This window comes from Silene latifolia, chromosome X (genome assembly GCF_048544455.1).
Source record: "Silene latifolia isolate original U9 population chromosome X, ASM4854445v1, whole genome shotgun sequence".
Taxonomy (NCBI): domain Eukaryota; kingdom Viridiplantae; phylum Streptophyta; class Magnoliopsida; order Caryophyllales; family Caryophyllaceae; genus Silene; species Silene latifolia.
In genome coordinates this window covers 331,472,345-331,490,194 of record NC_133537.1, presented here as the reverse complement: position 1 = coordinate 331,490,194, position 17,850 = coordinate 331,472,345, and the positions used below count along the sequence as shown (strand labels likewise).

The 17,850-nt window shown below is 38.1% G+C and overlaps 3 protein-coding genes across 3 annotated transcripts; 1 reads left to right on the top strand and 2 right to left on the bottom strand.

Moving 5' to 3' along the window:
- Positions 1 to 1,758: 1,758 nt before the first annotated feature.
- LOC141618669 (uncharacterized) lies at positions 1,759 to 8,858 on the top strand. The gene is made up of 13 exons (XM_074435753.1): positions 1,759 to 2,167; positions 3,317 to 3,503; positions 4,070 to 4,142; positions 4,587 to 4,734; positions 5,084 to 5,193; positions 5,394 to 5,534; positions 5,625 to 5,766; positions 5,843 to 5,986; positions 6,695 to 6,855; positions 6,948 to 7,022; positions 7,156 to 7,294; positions 7,991 to 8,260; positions 8,606 to 8,858. Exons 1-13 carry the CDS (start codon positions 1,865 to 1,867, stop codon positions 8,756 to 8,758), a joined length of 2,046 nt encoding a protein of 681 aa, XP_074291854.1. The 5' UTR covers positions 1,759 to 1,864; the 3' UTR covers positions 8,759 to 8,858.
- Positions 8,859 to 9,125: 267 nt separating this feature from the next.
- Positions 9,126 to 13,018, bottom strand: LOC141620868 (uncharacterized). Its single transcript, XM_074437626.1, has 2 exons — positions 10,951 to 13,018; positions 9,126 to 9,517 (listed from the first exon to the last, which is right to left on the bottom strand). Exons 1-2 carry the CDS (start codon positions 12,932 to 12,934, stop codon positions 9,126 to 9,128), a joined length of 2,376 nt encoding a protein of 791 aa, XP_074293727.1. The 5' UTR covers positions 12,935 to 13,018.
- Positions 13,019 to 14,637: 1,619 nt separating this feature from the next.
- LOC141620867 (putative LRR receptor-like serine/threonine-protein kinase At3g47570) lies at positions 14,638 to 15,362 on the bottom strand. Its single transcript, XM_074437625.1, has 2 exons — positions 15,143 to 15,362; positions 14,638 to 15,041 (listed from the first exon to the last, which is right to left on the bottom strand). The coding sequence occupies exons 1-2, from the start codon at positions 15,360 to 15,362 to the stop codon at positions 14,638 to 14,640; spliced, it is 624 nt and encodes a 207-aa protein (XP_074293726.1).
- Between the last annotated feature and the right edge of the window lie 2,488 nt (positions 15,363 to 17,850).

Below are 17,850 nucleotides of genomic sequence, written 5' to 3'. Positions count from 1 at the left end.
ACACCCCGACATGTGGTGGGATGCTCCCGTGTCAACTATCCACGAAGAGGTCGAGAAATTACCATTCAATCGGTCAGATGGGTCGTTTTTTCGATTGGTCCACATGTGAGTAATTTCCTCAAGTTCTTTCAGATTGAGGCTATTAAAATCGATCATGTCAAGAGTGTTTAACGGAGTACTAGAAGAAGAAGCACCATTACCATTACCATTACCATTAGTAGTTGAGGGAACATGCCATGCGGCCATATGAGCGCGAGGAATCGAACCCGTATTGTCGGGACCTTTTGAGCGAAACAGAGAAGCAGCAGGGGTCGTAGAGTGTTGTTTCTTATTCTGAGCAAATTTCGCACGACCAGTTTCGTCGGGGACGAAAACAGCTTGACTCATATCGGTGGCATTATGGGGAAGATAAATACGGTCTCGAGGGCGATCCCCCCCACCAATTAGGGAACTCGCCAGTCACACGAAAACAGGATTTTAAAGTGGTGACCATGGCGGCGACAAGCAAGACAAAACGGCCGTGTCTCAGGGGTAGCATCCACGCGAGGTTCACAAGTCCCCCCTCCCCCAAAAACTTTGTGTCCAGAATGAACACGAGCAACAAAAGCCATAGTGTCGGGTCGGTTTTCTGTTTTAGTCGGGTGAAGATTACGCACCCCTTCCTCCTGAAGTAATCGATTATAAATAAAATCAAGTGTAGGGAGAGGAGTTGTACCGAGGATTTGAGAACGGGCATTTTCGTACCGGTCATCGAGGCCAATAAGGAAATCACGCACCCGTTGTTTCTGTCGACGGGCATCCATGATTGTGACCCAGTCACAAGAGCACGGATCACATGAGCATTTTGGAAGCGGGTCAACGTCAATAAGATCGTCCCACAGAGTGGTCAATCGGCCATAGTATCCCATGAGAGATTCCGTTGGTCCATACCTGTATCGCCTCAGGACGGAGAGAGATTGTCTTTCGAATGGAAAAATCGACGAAATTAAAAATCCAAGCGGTCACCAATGCGTTGGTAGATCGCCAGGACTGAAAATTTGAGTCCGTAACTGTCGGTTTCTTGATGGATCCGTCAAGTTATTCGCTTTTTCCTTTCGCAAGAAGAGCTAGAAGGAAAGCTCGGGACCATTCGTCGTAATTGGTACCATTGAATCCGATTTGGGTGATATTATTGCTTGGGTTTTCGACTTGAACGAAGGTAACAGTTTGAGATGTTTGATTAGGAACGATTGCGTTACCGTCGGGGTTCGTCATGATAGTCGATAGGGAGGAAGAAGAAGACAGCGTTTGATTTGTAGAAAACGATTAATGGAAAAATAACCTAGCTGATACCATATTAAGATTGGAATATCGTGTATATTATTATTGTGTGCCAAGAATCGTGTCCTTAGAAGAATATATATGGAGCTATATATACTAGAATATACAATGTATTTACGGAAACATAATATATGGAAACGGCTAGTGAATAAGGTGAATATCGGCAAAGGAGATATGTTGCCTTGAATGAAATAGAGCCGTTATTAATAACACATACTCAAATTTTATACCCAAAAAAATGTAAAATCCAGCCCAAACAAGCTTGAGCCTTGGCTCCTTGTGAATCCTTGAGCCCTTGTTGAGATCCAAGTCGGCTAAAATTTGGTCAAGTTTCGGGCTGTGTTTGGCCATTGAGTAAAAAGTAGTGGATGATTAGGAACACCAGACCAGTAATGCCATACGACGTCGTTGTATCGATAACCTAAATTCAGAGCACCGCTATTTTTCCCGCCCAAAAATCCCATTTTCCCTACCAAAAAATTCCACTTTCCCTGTCACTCTCACTCTAACCCCCCTCTCTCTATCTTCCCTATCTCAACCATCAATGGCTTCCTCCGAGAGAAACGGCATCGTATCGGAACATTCAAACGCCATGGATTTAGACGATCATGACTCAATCATTTACTCAGAAGATGAAGAAGAGAAGAACATCGATCCATTCATTAAATTCATAAATTACGCGAAATCGATCCTCTCTCCACCGTCGGACGGCGAAGATTCACCGGGAAACGAGGAGAGAGAAAGAGGTGGGCCAGGGTGGAGTTGGATTGCGTCACGTGTACTGAAGACCTGCGTTTCTTATTCTAGTGGTGTTACTCCTGCTATTCTTCTCGCCGAACTTTCTCAGGTCATCTACACTTTTACCTAATTTTTTATGTTAATTGATTAAGGAATTCAGTATCGGTTTGAGATTTTATCTCGAAATCGGTTGTCGCGGCCTAATCAAGAACGGTTTTGATAATATACTGTTGGTTGCGCCGTTGCGATAAATTAGAAGTTATGTGTGTTTATTACTTCATCCGTTCCATAGAATAGTTTACGTTTGCGTATTAGAAGTTGTATTGAAGTTCTCCTTACTTATGAATAGTGTCCAAAAAGTAAAAGCAAACAATTCCATGGAACGGAGGAAGTAGTACTTATTTGCATGTGATATTTTTAACAGAAATTGTAAGGTGTGTTTTAGGTGGCTAATTCGTGGAAATTAAATTGATTGAGTGTTTGTTGGATTTGAAATTTGAATGTTACGGTAATGACTTTGGCAGATCATCGGACTCGTCACTGTAAAATGATGCTTTATTAAGCGAAATGTGTGTGTTCATTTATTTGCTTGTGATTTTGTAAAATTTAGTTGTAATGTTTATTTTAAGCGGCGAATTAGTCAGAATTAGATTGATTGAGTGTATTTTTAGTTTTGACGAGATTGGGATTATAATGCTAGAATGAATGTGATCAACTTCGGATTAATTATATGAAATGTTTAAATAATTAATTAGGTAGGTAATTGGTAAATTGCTATTAGATGCCGGTAGTTGTAATTCAATGGCCTGAAGAGTTAGTTATTCTATTCGGACATTATTTGGAGTGCGTCTATCATTTGTGGTGTAATGTTGGTCTGCCTTGGTGTGGAGAGGTATGCACTGATAAACTTGGGTGGGTGGGTTAGTTTCGGTGAGACACGATAAGATGGGTATGATGTGATTCGTTGCCACATTGTTTTCTTGAAGTAACAAGCGAGCTTGGTTTTTTGGAATGGCGACTTGAAGTAAGTATTCTGTATTTCTGTAGATTTTATCACAAGGGAATAATTTTAAGGAGGAAGGGTGTGTATATAGTTTCATTAGTCCTCCAACTTGTTATTTACTTTAGGGCTTTAGCCTTTGACTGCGAGATGACACGTTATAGAAATGGTTTACCTGATTTGACTTTACAATATAGGGAATCTGGTTTAGAATATATGAGGTTTTTGATTCATTAGGTTATGGTTTTTGGTTATCAGGCTTGGAATGAGCAGAGGAAAATCATTGCACCCAGGAAAAGACCAGAATGCATCAGTCAATTGAAGAAGAAGCATAAGAGAGCAAAGCTGCCAAATACAGTGACTATTGACACTATATATGAGAAGAACTTTTTGTCTCTGAATAGTGTTTTGGAAGCTGTGGTTGTCGATACATATAAACTTCCAGGTTCTTACTTAGATATTAATGGAATTATAATTCTTCTGATGAAAACTGTGATGCTATGGTTAGTAAATGAAAGCTGGCTGAATATCAGAAGTACGGCCGGGGTTATATTTTATTTTCATTAATTTCAACTTTCAAGAAATTTTTTCTACTTGAGTGTTCACATTTTACTTGTATTAAGTAGTTGTGATAGGCCTGTCTGATGTGAGTGAACTTTAGAAAATAATGTATCTGCAGTTTCTTTGTAGTTTGCGATGGACTTGTTTAACTGTCGACTAAAAATTATACAGACATTGAGTCTGTGAATGTGGTGTAACATTTATATACATTTTTTTTATCTAGCTGTCTTTAAGATTCATGTGGATTATATAGGGGGAGAAGAAAAGGCAATATCACCCTCATTCTCTCCCTTTTAGAATTTTGACAATTGAGGTGCACTTTTCCTAGCTTTGTCGATTAAACACGCATCAACATATGCTTCTTTTTCTAGACTTGTGTTTTGTTTGGATTTGCTGTTAATTTCTTATAGAGGTGTGGGTAGCTATGTGTTAACATTAACCTCTTTTCAGGTACTAACATATGGATGATTACTTTGGGTGATTTTTGGAGCTCAAATACCATTGACCTTTATCTCCATAGAAAGTAAGTTATAAACCTTTAATATCTCCATCACTCCACTGTTATCTTCTCTAAAGTTTACCTTGCATTATCAGTGACTTCAGCTTCTTAAAACAGGAAGTGGTCTATGCTTCCATCGCTGTTGAATTTTTCTTCCATGTATTGCTCTTTTCTCGTTTTTTTTTTCAAATTTCTGTAAATTTGACATCAAAGAAAAGGGGGGTGTTACCTTTTAATCACGGGGATACCTTAGTGAGTAGTTTGATTTTATCTTTGATTCGGGTCATAGGGGAACATGATACAAGCTACATTTGTAGAAATACCTTAGATGAAGCGTTCAACTGTTCTTATTTTCTGCCGTGGGAATTCACATCTCTTAAACCTTGATATAGCTGGTTATAATGTTATATAACTGAAATAAGTCTCTAATTGATGGGATTTCTCAAACTTACCTACCAATTATTGCAGGTTCTATGATCTGGTCTCTCTTGATACTGGGATTTTAAAGAAAGGAATGGAAATTTTTCTCACAGGATGTTATCTTCGAATTTCTACCGATGGGGCTGGCTATCCCAGGCTTTTGCCAACAGAATATTTGGTGGTACTGTTGGATGAGGTAGCATATTTTATAATTGGTTATCTTTACCTGCTAATTGGAGGGTTTAAACAAAGAGGTATAGTTTGATGAGCAGAGGGCTCAATTAAATCTTACTGTATGTAGGTCGTAGCATTCTGTTAGATGTCCTGAGCATTGCACAAGTTTTGTCCTAGACTCTTAGTATAAAAAAATTGTCTAGCCCTGGAGTTTAGTGTCCAAAATATTTGAATATTAGATCAGGTCTTTACTGGGATGAAGCTCACCTGCCTTTTGTTCTTTGATTAACGTGCCTTTTATGTCAAGCAAAATCACACGTTTAGACAGTATTTGAGTATTAATCAGCTAACCATCTTTGAATTTATCGTAGGAAAAAGATGATGATGCCATGCTACTGGGAGCTCAATTTTGTTCAGATTCGTTTTCTTCTGTTTTTGTAAATGGTGCATCTGAAGGAACGTCGTATTCATTATATGCAAGGTAAAAAGACGTTGTTTCCTTTCAAGCTGTTAAATTATGTCTGATTTCTGGACTATGTTTCTCGATTAACTAGTACGATATTCATCTCAATTGATACTTATGATGAACCTATTGTTTATGTATAGTGTTTAGGTTATACTAGTCACACAAAACCATGATTTGTAGTTTCAATATTTTTAAAATTCTTTGTAATTTTATAGGATTGAATCCATAGGGCCTCTGGAAATTTTGGAGAAGTGTGGTGGTATAAAGAGGATACAGATTAGGTTAACTGATAATGATGGTGTCCAGATGGATTTTTTTTTGTGGGGTGAGCAAGTTGTGCTAGCTAACGTTCTCAGGTAATACCCTGTCAGGCTGTCAGTTTTTTTTTTTTTTTTTTTTTTTTTTTTTTAAATGTATTCTTTTGTGATAAAATGCACATTTGCCAGTACTGGGAGCATGCTTGCAATTGATAGACCATTCATTGGAAGTTCCTCTGAGGGCGGTCCTAAAAATTGTGGAGGCGTTTGTCTTGAATATGGAAGCGTAACTCAATTATATTTGGTCCCATTTGTCCGACAAGGGGAACAAGTAAGTGTATTTTTTTTTTTTTGTTTCAGAGTCCCAAGAAAGTCTGAATGGAAGTATTAACACGTTTGTGACATAGGTATGTGTGGCTTTGACACCAAATCGATTCAAAGGATCAAGGCTTTCTACACCTTCATGTCCTACACAAAGTCTTAAAGTCTCACAAATGACTCTACCATGTGATTCTCAAGGCTCAGTTGATTTTAGTAGTTATCCATTTCAGGTATGTTCAATTGATATATCTCTCGAGTAATTTCTCTAATTATCCTGATGCTGCTTGTGACTATATGAATTAACCCTGTCCCTTCGGGGACATCTGATATGAATTAACCCTTTATTTCAAGACAACAACTTGTTTGTCTCATCTAAATTCTATCTAATATTTTCAAGCAAGACTTATAAAATTAATCGCTTTTAGCCTCTCCCATCCATACTCTAAAACTCTTGCCTGGAGTTTTTTTCTTCAAAAAAAATAAAATTGCCTATAATCTTTCCTTTTAAGAGAAAGGTTGTCACTAGTTCAATGTTATTAGCTTGTAATCTATATTAATACTTCCCTGGACTTTATAGTAGTAGCTTCCGGCTATGCCCATTAGTATACTTCCTTTATCCCAAAAGAACTTCTCATTTGACTTTGCACAGTCTTCGAGACCCCACTTTGACTCTATCTTCTCCATTTATATACTTTTTTTTCCACTCAAAAATATTATAATTATAATATGAAGATTCTAATATATTCTATATATCCTAATAAACTTTTTATCATATTATGATTTTTAATATTTTACCGTTTATTCAAGGTCAGTTTTTGAACTTTGACCGTAAAATGTCAAATAAGAAAATTATATTGGAACTTAAGTACTTATATGATTATGACTGCTTTATATCTTCTTTATTTCTTCGCCAATGTCTTAGTTTTTCAGTTTTGCAGTCTTTTATTACTGAGCTGCACGACAAGATGACTGGAATTAGCATATATGCTGTTGTTACGGATATATTTCGAGAGACAAATACTGAAAAATCAATCTTCAGTTTAAGAATGCAAGATTCAAGTGGAACAATTTGCGCAAAGCTGCAGTTTTCTGGATCTTGGTACATTGCCTTACTAAGAGATTGGTAGTGCACTCCATCTGTTCGGATTAATGTTGTTGTTGTTGTTTAAATTTTTTCATATCGTTCTTCAGGTCATTGGGAAGACTAAGCCTTGGTCATACAGTGTACATTTGTGGTTTGACATGCTCCAAAACCAAACAAAAACGGTGAGCGTCCTGATATTTTGATAAATTATTCTTCACTATTTAGCAACGGTTGTGAATAAGTTACTAATGGCAGGCTTTAAATCTCAATTTTGCATGAATTACAATCTTTTGATGTTCTAGCTCTGCTTGGCAGTTTAGAAGCAAGATGGTGTGAGAATGATCCCGGGACTTCCTTTGTCAACCTTAGTTGCTTGCCTGCAATTTTAAACTCTTCTTGCCTCCATGAATCATCCTGCCTCGCTGATCTTTCAAAGTCGGGTCTTGGTACACATGTATGACATTCTCTCCATCTCCATTTGCATTCATCTTTCTGCCCTCTTTTGCTGCTTGCTTCTCTTTTTTAAATGTTTTTTCGTTAGCTTGGTTGTGAGGCTATCATTGGTTAGATATCACCACACTGATTTAGTAGCAGATGTCTGGTTTATCTATGCCTGTGTTTGGACTTTACATTTTCAGCAGACAGTTGAAAATAATTGTGCCAAAATCATGACTTTTTTTTTTTTTCTTCTGGGTTATAGGAAATGGAGTTGAAGCTAATCGTAGACTCGTAGTTAGCTAACATTTCGAGAAAAATCAGCTGTATGAGTAGCAGTACATTGTCTGGACTTTCTAACTGTTTCCTTTTATCAGTTACTGCTTGCAGGATGTGTGTTCTGTTGTCAGTTATTCATCCTTGGCAACATGATGGCTCGTTAGGTTCTTCTCACTCATTTTTGCTGCCTATTGTATTTGATTGAAGAGAAAACCACGTGTCATCATGTTACTCAACATGAAAATTATTTAGAGTAGGAGTTGTGTATTTTGAGCCAAGGAAATTAAGAAATCCTCTAGCTCAAGAACACATAGTTCGATTGATTTCTTGAAATGTTACCTTCATTGATTTGAGATTAAAAGATGAACAATAGCTCATCAGAACAGTTTTTGATTGTTTTTTTCTTTTATTCTCCTCTTTATCTACATTCAAGCAGATTTGTAGAGTCTGGCTGGACCAAATTGACCATTGTCATGTTAGCACAAGATTGGCTCATGCTGCTTGTGGTCATTTTGTCAAATCATCATGTGGCTCTGTGGAATGTGAATTCTGTTGCTGCCGATGTGAGACGAAGGAACTAAGACGCACTTTCCATCTAAAAATAACCGTGGCAGATGAGAGCGGGAAAGCCTTTGCATGGTGTTCGGGTCAAACTGCAAGTGAACTACTCCAGATATCTCCTGATGAGTTCTATGAATTACCGGAGGTAATTTTCTTTGACTTGATTTCTTCGGTTTAACTTCAGATGCATCATTTTTTCTAGTAATGCAGGAAATTGTTGATGTATTCCTTGTATACGTGTCTCAGTCATTATTTATGTTCCTATTCCCTCTTTGGCCTTTATTTTTCTAGCTCCTACCCATGGGTTTGTAGACCCTCATCGTTTTGCATGTTGAACTTGCCTTTTCAGTATAAATATTCCCCAAAGCATTGCCTCTGTCATCTGTTTGGTATTTGTATCAAAAACAAATGTAAACAATTGATGAGACAGAGAGAGTAACTTTTGCTAGCTACATTTCTCTGACATATTTTAATTGACAATTGATTACAGGAAGAACAGGTCATCTATCCTTGCTCACTTGAAAATGAAACATACATGATTGCACTTGTGAATTCTGCCCAGCAAGATGCCATTTTTAAGGAACAAGTGACTACAGAAAATGACATGCTGCCCTGGGAGATCACCCGTGCTCTGAAATTATGAATGTCCACTAATTTTTGATCAAGAATGGACGAAAATGATGTAATGTATCAATGACAGTGGTGGCTTTAAGTATTTGAACAAAATCGGGATATTAACATTACTCACATATATCTTTTATGTGGACAGTCTATGGCCAATAATAAGTCGTGTATCATAGTGCAGTAATTGGCTGTAGTATAATTATGAGTCATGATCTTGATTAGTAGTCAAAGTAATTGAGACTGCTCGACCTTGGAAGCAAATTCGCGTAAATAAAAAAAAACGATATTCTTACACATTTGCTGCTGCGCAATATTATTTTGCCTGTGAAATTCGTTCCAACCTGGACCATTAATATTCTGATAAGTTATTCAGGCTTCATATCAAATTACTGACGCATGCGTGTAGCATTGAGCAGGTTGTCTTTGGCAGCTACAAGCCTGCTTATTGCATCTGGGATCTTCATCCGATGTTCTGGCGAATGAGTGGAGCAGGCCACTCCAACACTAACCAAGGTAAAAATGCATTCCCTTTTCTGGCAATCACTGTCTTGAATTGCTCTTCTGTTTTCGACTTCCTCAGTGATTTGGCTGTCTCGGAGAGATGGGTCTACAATCTGCATCACTTGGTCAGGTAATGCTGCTTTTGCATACGTGTGAATATTGTAACCAACCTTGAACATGTTGTCAGTGGGTCTCTTTCCCGTCACAAGCTCAAGCAGAAGTATTCCATAGCTGTACAAATCACCGTCGGTAGATGCTTCACTGCCCAGGCCGTACTCTATGATGATGCAAATTTAATAACAAGGCTTAGTCGCATGGGGAATACAAGTACTGTCATGGTGTGCAATTCTCTCTAACTGCCTACTATGTTTTCTGTCTTCTCAACTAAATTTGAATATCTATGCTTCTTATATTCGTTACTTTATGAGGTGGGAGTTGGTCTAAACAGTATTTAACACAATTTTTACCTAGTCATCAGCCAAAAAATTTCTCCGTTTTCAGAATATGATAAGGCTGTGTACATCTAACCATTTCTTTTGCCAAAATGACGATATAATAGTAAAATTATTTTTCAAAATAGCCATTTTACAAAATTATTTTCTGAATTAACCAATATCAAATACTCATATAAAAAAAAAGGGCAGCCCGGTGCACGATGGCGTCCCCGCTATGCGAGGGTCCGGGGAAGGGTCCCACCACAAGGGTGTTATATAAGTTATGAAAAACATTATTCTTTGAATGTTTGTTTAATGGTTTGAAACACTTGATTCTGAATTAACCAATATCAAATACTCATATAAGTTATGAAAAACATTATTCTTTTGCAATTTCCCCCGTCTCATATCTCCTTCTTCATCCATCTGTTTAGTTATGGCAATGATTTTTTGTTGATTTCATGGCACAAAACCATATCACTAGTCTTTGAATGTTTGTTTAATGGTTTGAAACACTTGATTATAATTGAAGTATTGCAAATGTTTTCTATCATCTTCTCCAATGTGATCCATCTCCTTCTCACTTTCATTCTCCCCTCCATTAATACCTCTTCACCCCTTGCTAATCCTGCAAATTTGGGATTAGCAGCCTCTATTATGAGGTCTTGTTCGGTATACCAATTATGTATTCTTCCATCATACAATGTGAATTCATAATTCAAATTAAATCCCTGATTGCTACAGACATTCTGAAATTTACGACAGCAAAATTTACTCCCACAATCTCTGAAACAAGACCTAAGCTTATGCGTGAATCACTAATTCAAGTTTCTTGAATTTGCAGCATATTATGTGTTTTTCTTCGTATTTCCTCTAGACACGATTATCAACTTTGCTTAAGGTCAAAGGAAGATTAACGATTTATGTTTTTCCCCCTTTTTAAAGAATTCATGTTACTTTGGTAAATACTTTAGCTATCATGGTCATTTTGGCAAAAGACCCCTTCGCATTCACCTTTGGCGCTTTTATGCGGCCCCATTTAAATTAGCGAGAAAACACACGATTAGCCAAAATGTCAAAGTGCCGGGCATGTAACATACAGTCGAAGTGAAGTGTCGAAGTCATAGGCTAATTTAATAACGCCAAAATTTGTTTTATTTTTTTGTCTTAAATAAAGTTTAGGTGTTCATGTAAAGTTTAAACTCATCTGGATGCATATCCTTAGAAAGAAATGAAATACTGAACATTGAGAAAAAGAAAACCAATATAATCATACCTGGGGCAACATAGCCAACTGTGCCCCTGACTCCAATTGTGCTACTTCGATTAGGATGCTGAGGTTGTGTAAGAATCTTTGCTAGTCCGAAGTCTCCAACATGGGCAATCATGTCTTGGTCAAGCAATATGTTGCTTGGTTTTAGGTCACAATGCACAATGGGAGTCTCACACTCGTGGTGGAGGTAATTGAGTGCATGAGCCATATCAATTGCTATATCAACCCTTTGGAGAAGGTTCATATTTCTAGTGCCATTTAACCATCTGTCAAGGCTTCCGTTGGGCATGAACTCATACACTAGAGCTTTAAAATCATTTCTCTGAAAGTCGGCACTGGAGCAAACCGTTATAATTCCGACCAAATTTCTATGACGAATATTCCTTAAAGCATTGCACTCTGCTATGAAACTCTTAGATGCACCACGGTGTTGCAAGTTCAGAACTTTTATAGCAACTGTCTTCCCATCCACTATTCCTTCAAACACAGACCCAAAAGTACCTGCTCCCAGTAGCTTATCTGAAGAAAAACTATCTGTTGCTTTTAGTAGCATGTCGTAAGACACTTTTAGGAATGTTTTCCCCATCTCCGAATCGGGTGAAACATGTTTCTTTTTGTCCCTGATACAAGTCAGATACAATCCTACTACCATGGTCAGAACACCAAGAAGTACACATATAGTTGAAATTATCACTTTAATGGCAAGAGACTTTTTCCTTCTCTTGCTCTTTTTGATGACTTGATTTTCAGCGCATTTGGGTAAGCGCAGCTCTGAAATTCCTCCACAAAGCTTGTTGTTACCAGTAAGGAAGATTGCACTTTCATTTGCAAATACTGCATTTGTTGGAACTCGTCCTTCAAAATTGTTGTAAGATAAGTTTAGATATTGTAATGAGGGAAATTTAGAGAAGAATGCTGGGATTGAGCCAGAAAAATTGTTGTCGGACAAGTCAATTTCTTCAAGGCTCGACAAAGAAGCGAAGGATGAAGGAATGTCTCCATGGAAGGAGTTACCATCCATATATAGTTGTTGGAGGGCAACACAATGACCGAGGCCATAAGGAATCACGCCTGAAAACTTATTGTCGGATAGTCTAAAATATCCTAGACTTATTTGCTCACTGATCCCTAAAGGGATGGACCCTTCCAAATGATTATGAGACAAATCTAACTGAACAAATTTAGCAGCTCCTTTGAACAATTCACTGTTCAAGGTTCCATTGAGCTTGTTATATGACAAGTTCAAGGTTAACAAGCTCTGGCAATTCCCAAGACTTGGAGGTATCGTCCCCTCCAATACGTTGTCATCTAAATAAAGAGCAGTGAGACGTGGTATAATTCCGAGAGATTCCGGTATTCTACCAGTTAACCAGTTGGAAGACAGAAGAATTAGTTCCAAGTTTTTGAGCTTGCCAAAATCAGGCGGAAGAGCTCCTGTGATGTTGCAGTCACTAATATCTAAAAGAATTAGATTAATGAGATTGGTGATACCTGCAGGAATTGTTCCACTTATTGGATTATGTCCAAGTGCAAGGCGTTGTAAACTGGTGGAAAGATTGCCTATTGATTCAGGTAACTCTCCTGTAAAATTATTCCACCTGAGATCTAAGTTGCTGCAGTTAACTAGTGAACTAATAAAGTTGATGTCACCTGTGAGGTGATTTTTGCTAAGGCCTAAAAAATTCAGAGTATGGAGTTTTCCGAAATCTTGAGGAATCCTCCCTGTGAAACTATTATCACCTAGTTCAATTACCTCAATGTTTGTGAGGTTTAACAAGGTGACTGGAATTGATCCTGAAAATTTGTTACCGATCAGGTTCAATAAGCTCAAACGAGGAAGATTGACCACTGTTTGTGCTTGAAATTCTCCTCTAATTTGGTTGCCTGTAAGTTCAAGAATCTCAAGGGATGAGAGGTTGAGGATGGACATAGGAAATGCACCAGAGAATTGATTTTCCCATAGGTCAAGGAATGTTAGTTTTTGCATCTTCCCAATGGTGTCAGGAATGGGTCCAGTAAATGCGTTGGAACCTATGGATATTATGCTCAAGGAGGTAAAGTTTGATATTATGTTGAAAAAAGACCCGGTGAAGTTGTTATCAAAAATAGAAATCAATTCTAGCTTAGACAATGCTCTCAATTCAACGGGGAGTTTTCCCTCTAACTTATTGTTGCTTAAGGAAAGTACTATGAGGTTTACACAATGGGATAAGTTGGTATGAATTTCACCCGAAAGGACGTTGTTGGAAAGCCCAAGTGTTTCTAAGTTGGCCAAATTACCCAACTCGGAAGGAATTCGGCCATGAAGACTATTATTGGAGAGAACTATGTGTTCGAGGAAACTAAGGTTTCCTATGAAAGGAGAAATGGTTCCGGCCAAGCGTTTAGAACGAAGATATAAAATGGTTACTCGATTATGTTTGCGACCACAGGTAACTCCCTCCCAATAACAATGGTGCACGGAGTTATTCCATGAGCTTAGATCTCCATTAGGATGGTCTACTAGTTGGCTCTTAATGGCTAACAGTGCAACTTGGTCAATCTGGTTGCCTGGATTACGATAGGTTAAATTTGCAGTAATATGATGCATCATAAATATAAGCAATATCAAATAATATGGTTTCGAACTATTGAACATTAAACAGTGATCTTGGGTTGGAAGTTGGATTAGTTTCATCCTTTTGTATGTGTGTGTGTGTGTGCGCGCGCGCGTGTGTGTTTAATTGCTCTTTGTGAGTCTAGTAGCCTTCCTTAATATAGACAATCATGCCACGGCTTATGTTCTCTCTAGTTCCATGATAATCTATCTGATGTCACATACGACAACCTTTGTAAGTCAAATACTACAAAGTTTACATCTGCTTTTATAAAATAATAGAAACCTTCATGTGAAATAGTACTTTGACTTCAAGTTTCTATCGCTGCTTTAATTTTCATTAGAAATTTACAATAATAGAAATTTAATGATCCCATGTGAACAGCCAAATGATTGCTAATTCAATTAGAGCAAGGCCTTCTAATAAGCAGTGAATGAGTTGACATGAATATCTAATTCTATCGCTTGTTTAGTAATAATACGAATTTTTTATATGGATACTTAAACCTTCTATTTGTTGGCTGATAGGTGTATCATGACGCTCAAGCGTCGGAGTATGTGCATCTGAGTTGTGACAATAAGGATTGTGGCCATTGTGCTGAGGCTATACTTCTCATCAGCAAATTTTAAGCAAGCCATAGATGCGATTCTGTTGGATGGGGTTGCCAACAATGTGACACTTGATGCTTGAACTGATAATAACTAATGACTGGAGAAAGATGAAAGGTCCTGAGCAAAGAAACTGGATGTTTGATTTCCTTTCAAAAGAAAGTACATTTGATTACTATGATTTGAAGTTTTAAAAAGGATTTGAGGTCTCAGGCAGGAGTGTGTGTCGAATTAACCAAGTCTTTTTCCGTCTATTTGACAGCATTAGTGCTGCTTGAACTTGTTCTGTCAAGTGACAATGAAATATGGAGTACCTGACCCCCTTTTAAACTATTATGTAAGGGGAGATGAAGTTAAGTCAATCGAACCTTTTTGGAGAAGTTGAATTCTCATATCAAAATAGTTAAATTCGTTGCCAATACAATATTGTTTCCTGTCACTGAAATTTGGTTTTGGACAATCAATATTCGGATATGTTATTCAGCCTAGATAGTAGATCTATGACGCCTGCTTGTAGCATTGAGCAGGTTGTCTTTGGCAGCTACAAGCTTGCTTATTACATCTGGGATCTTCATTCGATCTTCTGGCGAATGAGTGGAGCAGCCCACTCCAACACTAACCAAGGTGAAAATGCATTCCCTCTTCTGATGATCAGTGTCGATGATTGCTCTTCTGTTTTCGACTTCTTCAGTGATTTCATTGTCTTGGAGAGAGTGGTCTACAATCTGCATCACTTGGTCAGGTAATGCTGCTTTTGCATACATGTGAATATTGAAACCTTCCTTGAACATGCTGTCAGTGGGTCTCTTTCCCGTCATGAGCTCAAGTAGCAGTATTCCGTAACTGTACACATCACCGTCTGTAGATGCTTCACTACCCAGGCCGTACTCTATGATGATGCAAATTCAATAACAAGGCTTAGTTGCAAATTCAATAATGAAGTTAAAGTAATTACCGAAAATTGAGAAAGAGAAACCGGTATAATCATACCTGGGGCAACATAGCCAACAGTGCCTCTGACTCCATGCTGAGGTTGAGTAAGAATCTTCGCTAGTCCAAAGTCTCCAACATGAGCAATCATGTCATGATCCAGCAATATGTTGCTCGGTTTTAGGTCACAGTGCACTATCGGAGTTTCACAGTCGTGGTGGAGATAATTGAGTGCATGAGCCATATCAATTGCTATGTCAGCCCTTTGGAGAATGCTCATATTTCCTGCGCCATTTAACCATCTGTCAAGGCTCCCGTTGGGCATGAACTCATACATACACTAGAGCTTTAAAATCATTTCTCTGAAAATCGGTACTGGAGCAAGCTGTTATGATTCCGACCAAATTTCTATGTCGAATATTCCTTAAAGCATTGCACTCTGCAATGAAACTTTTAGATGCACCGTGGTGTTGCAAGTTGAGAACTTTTACAGCAACTGTCTTCCCATCCACAGTTCCTTCAAACACAGACCCAAAAGTACCTGCTCCCAGTAGCTTATCTGGAGAAAACCCGTCTGTCGCTTTGAGTAGCATGTCGTAGGACACTTTCAGGAATGATTTACCCATCTCTGAATCAGGTGCAACATGTTTCCTTTTGCTTCTGATACAAGTCAGATACAATCCTACGAACAAGATCAGAACACCAAGCAGGACACACATAATTGGTATTATCACTTTAAGGGAAAGAGACTTTTTCCTTCTATTGCTCTTTTTGATGATTTTATTTTCAGCGCATATGGGCAAGCGCAGCTCGGAAATTCCTCCACAAAGCTTGTTGTTACCTGTAAGGAAGAGTGCACTTTTGTTTGCATATACTGCATTTGTTGGAACTTTTCCCTCAAAATCGTTGTAAGATAAGTTAAGATAGTGTAATAAGGGAAATTTAGAGAAAAAAGTCGGGATTGATCCTGAAAAATTGTTGTTGGACAAGTCTATTTCTTCGAGGATTGACAAAGAAGCGAAGGATGAAGGAATGGCTCCCTGGAAGGAGTTACCATTCATATACAGTTGTTGGAGGGCAACACAGTGACCAAGGCCATCCGGAATCACGCCTGAAAAATGATTTTCGGATACAGCAAAGTAAACTAGGCTTATTTGCTCACTGATCTCCGAAGGTATGGAGCCTTCCAAATGATTATAAGACAAATCTAACTTGACAAATTTAGGAGATCCTTCTAACAGTTCACTGTCCAAGGTTCCATTTAGTCGGTTAGACGCCAAATTCAAGTACAAAAGGCTCGGGCAATTCGCAAGACTCGAAGGTATGCTCCCTTCCAATAGGTTGTTATTTAAATAAAGATCCATCAAACGTGGTATAATTCCAAGAGATTTAGGAATCGTACCAGTTAGTCTGTTGAAATCGAAAAAGATGTGTTCCAACTTTTCGAGTTTCCCAAAATCACGAGGAAGAGCTCCTGTGATATTGCAATGAGCCATATCTAAATAAGTAAGATTAATGAGATTGGTGATACCTGCAGGAATTTTTCCACTTATCGGATTAAGTCTAAGTGCGAGCCGTTGTAAATTGGTGGAAAGATTGCCTATGGATTCAGGTAACTCTCCTGTAAAATTATTCAATCTGAAATCTATGACTTGTAAGTTGGTGCAGTTAACTAATGAACTTATAATGTTGATGTCATCTGTAAGATGATTTTCGTTTACTCCTAAAAAACTTAGACCATGGAGTTTTTCAAAACCTCGAGGAACCCTCCCTGTGAAATTATTATCACTTAGGTCAATTACCTCAATGTTTGTGAGGTTTAACAGGGTGATTGGAATTGATCCTGAAAATTTGTTGCCATTGAGGCACAGCCATGTCAAACGGGGAAGATTGACGACTGTTTGCGCTTGAAATTCTCTTTCAAATTGGTTCCCATAAAGATCGAGAATTTCAAGCGATGACAAGTTTAAGATGGACATAGGAAATGCGCCAGAGAGGTTATTTTCCCATAGATCAAGGCGAGTTAGATCTTGCATTCTACCAATGCTGTCAGGAATAGTTCCTGTAAACGAGTTGTAACCAGCAGTTATATCGTTCAAGGAGGTCATGTTTGATATTATGTCGAAAAGTGGGCCGGTAAAAAAGTTTTGATAAACAGAAAATATTTCTAACTTAGACAATGCTCTTAATTCTAGTGGGAGTTTACCCTCGAAATTATTATTGCGTAAGTAAAATTCTCTGAGGTTAACACAATGGGATAAGTTACTTGGAATTTCACCCGAAAGGGCGTTGAAGTCAAGCCCAAGTTCTTTTAAGTTTAACAATTTCCCTAACTCGGAAGGAATTCGGCCATGAAGACTATTATTGTAGAGTGCTATGCTTTCGAGGAAACTAAGGTTCCCTATGAAAGGCGAAATGGTACCTGCCAAGTCTTCAGTATGAAGATCTAAAATTGTGACTCGGTTATGTTTGCGACCACAGGTAACACCCTGCCAATAACAATGGTGAACCGAGTTATTCCATGAGCTTAATACTCCATTAGGACGATCTACTAGTTGGCTCTTAATGGCTAATAGTGCAATGTGGTCAATCTGGTTGCCTGGGTAGTCTTTATTAAGAAGGGCTATACTTACAGTTAAAAGATGCATCATAAATATGTGCAATATTATCAAATAATATGGTTTCGAAATAATGAAAATTGAAGAATACTCTTGGGTTGGTTTCATTTTTGTATGCTTTTGTCTTTTGGAGTTTGGATGCTCTTTGGA